This window comes from Lactuca saligna, chromosome 8 (genome assembly GCF_052625555.1).
Source record: "Lactuca saligna cultivar CGN05327 chromosome 8, ASM5262555v1, whole genome shotgun sequence".
Taxonomy (NCBI): Eukaryota; Viridiplantae; Streptophyta; class Magnoliopsida; order Asterales; family Asteraceae; genus Lactuca; species Lactuca saligna.
Window position 1 is genome coordinate 100,345,694 of NC_136424.1, and position 9,326 is coordinate 100,355,019.

General features: G+C 33.8%; 1 protein-coding gene across 1 annotated transcript; it reads left to right on the top strand.

Moving 5' to 3' along the window:
• Positions 1 to 290: 290 nt before the first annotated feature.
• Positions 291 to 3,973, top strand: LOC145009346 (putative glucose-6-phosphate 1-epimerase). Its single transcript, XM_078968054.1, has 9 exons — positions 291 to 539; positions 1,761 to 1,835; positions 1,955 to 2,011; positions 2,093 to 2,253; positions 2,346 to 2,486; positions 2,923 to 3,025; positions 3,130 to 3,229; positions 3,309 to 3,556; positions 3,733 to 3,973. The coding sequence occupies exons 1-8, from the start codon at positions 444 to 446 to the stop codon at positions 3,521 to 3,523; spliced, it is 948 nt and encodes a 315-aa protein (XP_078824180.1). The 5' UTR covers positions 291 to 443; the 3' UTR covers positions 3,524 to 3,556; positions 3,733 to 3,973.
• Positions 3,974 to 9,326: the final 5,353 nt, after the last annotated feature.

Below are 9,326 nucleotides of genomic sequence, written 5' to 3' on the forward strand. Positions count from 1 at the left end.
TATGCAAATAAGATAAAGAAATTATGCTATATAGATTAATAAAATAATCTAATTTTATTGCACTTTTTTACTATAAGCACTAATAACTGATTAACTATACTAAAAATTCAGAATCAGAATCTTATTTTTCCAATTTTGTTTTATTCTCGTTAAAAACATTTTGGAGATTTATTTATTAATAAACGTTTATTTCTTTAATAATTTGACTAGTCTAATCTTTTATTTTTATTTCTTTTAAGAAGGAGAAAACATTGCTTATATTGGGGAAGGAAGTTACGCATTTCATTTCTATATGAGATCAACTTTTGACAGCTTTGAGACTCGAAAGACGGAGAGAGAGAGAGGGAGAGAGAGAGAGAGGCGTTATACACATAGTAGCGGTTTTTGTGTGTGTGTGATCGCGAGATTAAGGGCTAGTTTATCGGAATTGATGTATTGATGAGATGTCAACAACGGAAAACAAATCTGTTGAGATCACTAAAGGCATCAATGGTCTAGACAAAGTCATACTTCGTGAAATCAACGGCAGTTCTGCAGAGGTATGTAGAATAATTCCATAAATTCTCTCAGATTTGCTCGCATGTTGTAATTTAACTCGTTATATTGTACTTGTTGGTAGATGTTATGTCAGAGCATTGCTGATTGATTTGATCTTTACTCATAATGAAAATGATCTGAATTACGAAACCGTATATCTTGTTTTAGGTTAGATTTGTTGTTCTCTGCAATGGAATCTAGCGGCATATGAACGTTTCTTGCCTTATCTGAAATTTTTTGTTTGAATTCATAAATTTCATTCACATTTTTTGTAGTCTGTAAGTTTCTTCGTCTCCTGCGATGACAACTGTGGAGATCGTTACAATCTCTTATGTTACGGCGTATATACGAATCTGTAAAACTAAACTTTGATCTCGAACGAGATCGTGGATTGCAGATTAAAAGCTAGTGATTAGCACACGTTATTTTGTGCATTTTATGGAATCGCTCTCCACGATAAGATTTGCATGTAAGATAACAATATAATCTATTGAAGAGATCTTATCTGGTTACAAAATCCGTTTAGGATTGCTCCTTTGACGCATATTGACTTTTACAAAGGAGTTGGTAGTTGAGCCCCACATAAATGTTTATGTTCCATTTTTGAAGAATTGGAACCTTTCCTTGCTATTAGTGCTCAGTACACCTTTTAAGATTATTTAATTTATAATAGTTGACATAAACTCCTGTATTAGTCTAAATGTAAACACTAAACAGATCATGCAGTTTATGCCAGATCTGTTACTTATGAACAAAGAGAGTTATTTGTGTCAAATTAATCAACTTATAAGTAGTTTTTGGTAAATTTATATGGAGACTGCATTTGACAATCATACTTGTAATGCTTTGTTAGCAGGAAAATACAATGAACTATTATGGTGTCATACTTGACTATCATGTATTCATATAACATAAGTTACAGAGTTAGTGATCTAAGAAGCATCTAGCAGACTAGTGAGTAGGAACTAGTAACCAATTTTAATTTGACATAGTCATTGTGGAATACGTGAACTATATTTCATGGCTTTCATTTATACTTTGTGGAGCCAAAAGGGGAACTGCAACACATTATATTACACCTGTTTGTTTGTGCCTTCAAACACTAAGGCCATTACAATGTTTTTTTATCAGAATTATCTTTGGCAATCGTGGATCTCTGTTTGAAATTCTGTTGCCTACTATGTAATAACCATTTCAATGTTATTAATATTCTATTATTGTAGGTATATCTGTATGGAGGTCATGTGACATCTTGGAAAAATGAACATGGAGAAGAGTTGCTTTTTGTCAGTAGTAAGGTACCAGCTATCCCTAAATTCTCTTTTGATGAATGCTTTCACACTCCTCTTTATACTCTTCAATTGGATGTGGTTTTTACCTTGTTTTCAATAACCCAGAAATGCATGTATTTTTGCAGGCAATCTTTAAGCCTCCAAAGGCAATACGTGGGGGTATTCCTTTATGCTTTCCACAAGTATGTGCCTCTATCTTTCTTCTGTTTAATACACTATTTTTGTATTCATTCTACTCATGGTAACCTGCTTCCTTGATGCAGTTCTCAAATCTAGGAACTCTTGAAGCACATGGATTTGCTAGAAATAGAGTTTGGACTGTAGACATTGATCCACCTCCTTTTCCATCCAATACCACCAATAGAGTTTTTGTTGATTTGCTACTTAAGCCCACTGAAGAGGATCTGAAGATATGGCCTCACAGGCACATTGTTTATTCTGTTTTCTTTTATCTTATATACTTTGTGCTTTATCTTTCTCATAAATAATTTATTAAATTTTTATTTTCATTTGTAGCTTTGAGTATCGACTGAGGGTTACTCTAGGACCTGCTGGAGACTTGATGTTGACATCCCGGATCAGAAATACAAATACTGATGGAAAGCCATTTACTTTTACATTTGCATATCACACCTATTTCTCTGTTTCTGATATCAGGTAAATTAGTTTAACACCTTTTCACTTGATATTTAGGGCTAAATATCTATATTAGTATCAAGGGAAATTTGTAGGAAACACCAACTTACTTTATTTTTTCCAGATACTAGCAATTTATTTTTGTTTCTTTAACAACTAGCAATTCGTTATTCATATTAGCTATGTACTTAAATTTCTTTAGCCATAATAGTTATATGTAACAAATAAAGTACATTGTCCATATAGATAACTAAACATAATTACAATGTTATTGTGGGTAAAAGTATATAAGTATATTTCTATTATAGGTAATAAATAAAGTATATTCCTATCCATGGTAAAGAAATGTAAGAATGTTCCTATTATGGGTGAAAAATGAAGTACATTTCCTGTATTAATGATCGTAAGTAAAGTATGTTGCTCTATTCCCCACATGTTAATATTTTTGTTTTGACAGTGAAGTTCGAGTAGAAGGATTGGAGACACTTGATTTTCTTGACAATATGAAGAACAGGGAAAGATATACTGAACAGGGGGATGCAATCACCTTTGAATCAGAGGTACATATATATATATTAAAAAAAAAAAAAAAAAAAACTCTTATCTCACTTTTCAATTGCTTTCCCATCAATGTTTAGTCTCATCATGTACTGTTAATTTGTAGGTTGACAGGATTTATCTGAGCACACCAACAAAGATTGCAATTCTGGATCATGAAAAGAAACGCACATTTGTCATTCGCAAAGATGGACTTCCTGATGCTGGTGATTTTTAATTGTTGTTTAAATTTTAGAATTTTTGTTGATACACATACACCGACTGAGTATTTGTTTTCAACATCAGTGGTGTGGAATCCATGGGATAAGAAGGCAAAATCCATGACTGATTTTGGAGATGATGAGTACAAACACATGCTTTGTGTAGAGGCAGCAGCAATTGAAAAGCCAATTACATTGAAGCCTGGTGAAGAGTGGAAAGTAAGGCAAGAACTGTCAGCTGTTCCTTCAAGCTATTGCAGTGGGCAGCTTGATCCTAATAAAGTTCTCCAGAGTAGTTGAAGAAACATTTTGGCTCATCAATATCATGTACAGGTATAACTTAGGCTTTCTTTGCTTTGTTATATAAACACCTTTCACGTTGTTTAAATATATGCTGTATGTGTTTCATTTACAAAAATAAACACCATTCCTTTTAAAGAACAGAAAAAAAAAAACCTTGCACATGGAATGAAAATCTGAGGCTTTTTTTTTTAATCTGTGTAATGCAGGATTGTGTTGTGGTGAAAGAAAGCAAGGCTAATGCCAGGTGATCTGTGAGTCCTATTTTTCTTGTGTAAAATTTTCAATGCATTGGTTAAAATGGTTGAACTCTTTCTTTTGAGCAGAGAAGTTGTCAAAAAGATACTTATATTTTGTTCACTTCACTAAAAGTTACTTACTGAATTGTAATGGAAATGCCAGACCTATATAATATTGGCAATAAAGCATAAAGAGATATCTGGTCTAAAAGATCATGTTCTGTGGTTTTCATATAAAAATGCCATGTATTTTGTTAGTCTTATTCTACCATTTTTCATCATATCACCTTCTATTCCAACCATGTGAGCTTTGATAGTTTTATTCTATCATTGACCACGATTGTTTCTGTTGACCACTAGACAGAGTAAAAAAAAAGTAGTTTAGTGATGGGTTCGTGTATAAATCTTACATTAAATTCTTTTACTTTTACAAAATCCAATTTCATTAAATACTAAAATCACAACAGCTTGGAGAGTTTTGCTAGTTGCCATCTTGGTCTTTTGATCTGCATGACTGCGTATAATTTGTATGAGTGCAAGTATGATGCAACGAATTAGGAGTTTTCTTGCCTTTTGGGTATTATAATAAAAGACTTTAGAACGAATTGTGGACGCCAGAGTATTAATAGCTTATTATTTAATGAATTCTAGTCTAGGTTAGATATATAGCATATGTTTTAGATTTAATCTACAACATATGCTATATATCTAAAGATTAAGTAGATATACTCGTAACTCTAATAAGCATCTGTGTAGTCAGTATTGCTAAACTTTAGATTTATTATGTTGTGGCATTTGTGATGGATTGAAAGGTACCGTGATGTGATCTAGATGAAAAAAAAAAAAAAAAAAAAAAAAAAGCCCAAATAGCCTCGACTGTCTAGTTGCACTTGCGCAACTTACTTTTAACAATAGTCGTTGTGAACAGTTTATCTAATTTTGACATGAAGGCCCATAGAAATTAAATAATAATAACAATAATAAAACACTTCACCGGTTCACCCATAACTTGTGTCTCAAATTTGTTTGGATGGTTCATAGTCTACAAGACACCGGATTCAAATAATCTTATAGTATACCTATGTTTCAAAAAAAGATAAAGGAAAAAGGTTTGCTTATATTTATTTTTTATAATATATTTTGTTTATCTAAAGTACAATGGGAAGATTTTATAAACCAAAACCTAGCAAGAGTAGGGATGAAAACTAGTCCAAATTTGAACTGAATGGGACTGAACTGGAAACTGGAGAACGCAATTTAATAGAATTGGAAACCGCGCTAGTATATAGGAACCCGTTTTGGTTCGGTTCCGGATATAAGATAGTTAAGTGGATCTAGAACCAGAAAATTTAGCAATGTCAAAGTGGATAGTTTGGAATCGGGTAAATGAATGTAGAACAAAAAACGGGTAATTGTAATATGTTAAACTTTTAAACATTGCATAACTTATTTGTTTGAAGTCGGATTGACATCAAATTATTTTCAGCATGTAGTTTATAGTTTTTACTTCAGTTCATGCTATAATTTCATTATTTATTGCTTCATATTGAACGATATATAGTTTCTATTCCAATTTAGGCTATAAATTCATCACTTTTGACATGAGATATTTTCCAGCATGTAGTTTATAGTTTCTATTCCAATTTAGGCTATAAATTCATCACTTTTGATTCCATTTTGAATGTGTTACAGTTCCTTGAAGTTAGGATATCAAAACTAAAAGTTTTTATTTTTTTTTTATTTTTAGTTTTTCAACTTTTATGTGTAATCTGTAACAGGACTTAGAAAAAAACATCAAAGTATATGATTAGAAAGTTTGTCCAAGGAAAATGATGTTTAAGAGTAAAATTACCAACCCACTAATCTAACCAAATAGTGGAAATATATCTATTAGCTAAAGGCTAATAATCATGTACGCTAAGCGTACAAGCTAAATGGTGCGTACGCTGGGCGTACCTGCATGTACGCTCATCGTACTCTCCTGTTATGTCATTTTCCCATTAAGTGCTTAATACTCTATTCCAGAAGCTACAATCACAGATCCAAGTCCTTTTCAACGTCTTAATCCATAAAGTCACTGACTTGGTGACTTTGTATAACCCTAATAAGCCCAAACTCCAGAATAGTATTCCATTCCCATAGAGATGATCTTAACTCATGCATGAACCCAATAAGACATTCAAGATGACAATTTTCAGCCTTAAGGACTCATTTTGAACTGAGAGTGGCAACTCCAAGTCTAGAAATTGGGTTTGAACCATAAAGTTCTTTACTTGGGACCAAAGGATATCAAAACCACACTACACTAGATCTAAGCATTCTTGAGGAAAGTTATGACCTTTATACCTCCAAATGATCTGAAATGGAACCCCAAACTCGGATCTAGTGCTTCTCCTTTGATCCACCACCTTGCTATACTCCTCTCTTGTTTGGAAAATGGCCTCACAACACTAAGATGCTCTATAATGGCCTTCTAAGCTCCAAGAACACTCAATGGAGGATTAGGGTTTTGTGGTTACTATCTTAGGATGAGAGGGAGGTTGATCCTTAAAGCATTATGTTCTTTATATAGTGACATAGTACGATGGGCGTACACCTCTTCGCACCCGCGACCATATGACATTATACGCTGGGCGTAACCCAGCTTACACTGTGTCACACCCCCAAACCAAGGATGGCGGAAACGTCCGGGGGTGGAGGACTTCATGTATAGTATCATAACCACAATTTCAATAGTAATTTAAGCAAACACAACCAACATATATATAATTGAAAAAGTTACATCACTTGTATGAATTACATGTTTCAAAATCAATTACAATATGTTGACAAAATATGAAAAGTTTGACGTCTTAACGTCCCATCCTCAAAAGCACTTGATTACCTGTTTAGTGTTTTTCTGAGAATACGAGTTGTTTGAAAAGTGTCAACACAAAGGTTGGTGAGTTCATAAGCTTTTATTAATAAACTTAGTAGAAGTCTATCACATGTAAATGTCGCGTTTGTGTCAGAAAAATCCAATATTTTCCTTGAAATCCGAAAAAAAAATGTAGCCTTATAACCAAAGACTAAAATGTATAAGAAATCATCATTTCTTAGTAGAAACGTCGTGAGTTTAAAATGATATGGAAAGTAAATTTCTTTATCAATCTAAAACCTACTTCGGTTTTATGAAACCCCGTAAACTTTATGAATTGTTATCTCCCTAGGTGAGTCGCTATAATCATACTGTGACTATGTGAACCTGCCACAACGTTTCTCAGGCGTTGCGAAAATGTAATGACATTTGTCACCCGTAGACCTGCAGGTCCCACTGTAGCTAGCAGCAAGGTGTGGGGTGTCAAACCCAATATAGATCTATATACAAGCATCACGTTCTCCCTCAAGGAGATTTTGATTATAACTACCAGGAATTATATCCCGCACTCGGACGTACGGGGAGAGAGAGTGTCTCACAACATAGGTTAACAAGTTTACGTGAAATGTGTGTGGATATAAATCTTTCTTGTATGAATGTACCCTTTTTGTACGAGTGTGTTGAGTGATGTATCATAAACTATACCTATTATAGTTTATCTAAAATGTATATAATATGTATGAATTCTTTTTATGGAAATGTATTAGTGTTGTGAATTTATCCAACTATACTTTTTATAGTTACATAATACGTGTTCTAAATGAATGAATAATATTTAATATGAATAACTTAGTTTCAGTTCACAATGATAAACTAACAAGGAAACACATTCAAATATTAGAACTTATGATTATACACTTTGCTCAACATATTACAAAGTGTTATGATATTTACATGCTGTTGGCTAACTTTAGCAATTCTGCCCAGTTTTGTAAAAATCATAGAAAAATCATACGAAGTCGAAAACTAGATCCGTAAATTTTGAGAGTTCACAAAATGTGTCTAGTTTACTCATAATTTTTATCACGATTTTTAATGACCTCCAACTTGTGTGAAAATGTCCATAATCACAGACTGGTCCGGATTGTTGTTTAAAATGATAGGCAGTTTTGTAAAAATCACCATAAATTGTAGAAAAATCGTATGGAGATGTGCAAGTAGTCATTTTAAAGCTACAAACTTGAACTATTTTCACCTTGTACAGTTTTGAAAACAAAAATGTTTAATATGCCCAAAATAGTCCGTGAATGGAGTTGAACTTTTCTGATGAAGGCTGTTAGAAAATTTTAATTATGTTCTTAGTGTTTTAACTTGTATTCCCCCCCTGAAAACTTGAGAAAACATGAAAATGTAGGGGTATGAACTCACCTTAAGTGATTTCAGTAGGTAAGTGTTGAAGAAGATAAGTGTTCAACCCAAGAACACTTGAAGAATCACTTGAAGATTCGAAGATCTAACACAATTATGAGAGAGTATGTGTAAGATATCCATGATTTGAGTGGAAATAATTGAGATAATCATAAAGAGAATGGATTATGCTTACCAAATGTGGAGGAAAAACTCAAGATCAGCCCTTGAATCTCGAATTTCTAGAGAGAGAAAGTGAGAGAGGAAAGAGTTTGATCTTCTTGTGAAATGAGAGCAAATGAGAGAAGTGAGGAGAGAGGATGAATATTCAGCCCTCAAAAAAGTGGGAAAGAGGGATAATTGAGTGGAAAAGACATTGATGTGACCTAGGTAAGGTGGGGGGTGTGGCTGGTCATAGAGTGGGTGTGGGAGTGGTTGCTTGTGTTATAAGGTAAAGCAAAGTCAACACTCCACCTCTTTGTACTTTACCCACTTGCTTTTATTATTTAAATAAAGATTTTTATGAAAATATGATTAAATTGTGAATATTTAGGGTTTATTATGTTAAAATATGATTGTTACGTCATAAAATTTCCAACCAAAAATTTTCATTTTTACAACCATTGAGACATGAGTAATTAATTTAGATTTCCAAAATAACGTCGTAGTCTCCAACGATTACATAACAAAAATAAAATAGTTTTCCCCGAGTGTGTGTACGATCACGCTGGCGCCTTCCCACAGTCCTCACTCGCACCTGAAACACATAAGCAACAACTGTAAGCATAAAGCTTAGTGAGTTCCCAAAATACAACATACGCACATACGCCTTTCCAGGCCTTGACCTTCCGGTCCATGTATTTCAGGGGACTTCCATCCCGACTGGGTAAACCTTCCGGTCCTACCCACATCAATTCTTAGAGTCCATATGACCACGCCTTCCGGCCCATATCAAACGTATCACACATATCACATATAGCAATTAACTTAATACACATAAAGCATATATTCCATATCATATTCGACCTTCCAGTCACATAGTCAAAACCCTTCCGGGTACAGTATAGTGAGAAGACTCACCTCGTATGCCTCGCTAAGTTGCTACCCGTAAATCCTGGAATCACTCAGGCTCGAACCCTCGAGCTGAAATCCTCCTACGATATATATATATATATAAATCTATAAATATTACTTGTACCACTAAGGTGGACCATTCAACCCAAGTCAACATCGGTTGACCCGGTCAGCAGTCTTTAGTTAATTAGGACTAGACTCGGCGAGTCTACGCGTTTTTACCAAC

Bases quoted from the DNA above. Each gene is read 5' to 3' on its own strand.
- LOC145009346 (XM_078968054.1), top strand. From the start codon at position 444: ATGTCAACAACGGAAAACAAATCTGTTGAGATCACTAAAGGCATCAAT. The intron at 540-1,760 runs GTATGTAGAATA...CTATTATTGTAG, and splicing joins TCAACGGCAGTTCTGCAGAG to GTATATCTGTATGGAGGTCA. The intron at 2,487-2,922 runs GTAAATTAGTTT...TTGTTTTGACAG, and splicing joins TTCTCTGTTTCTGATATCAG to TGAAGTTCGAGTAGAAGGAT.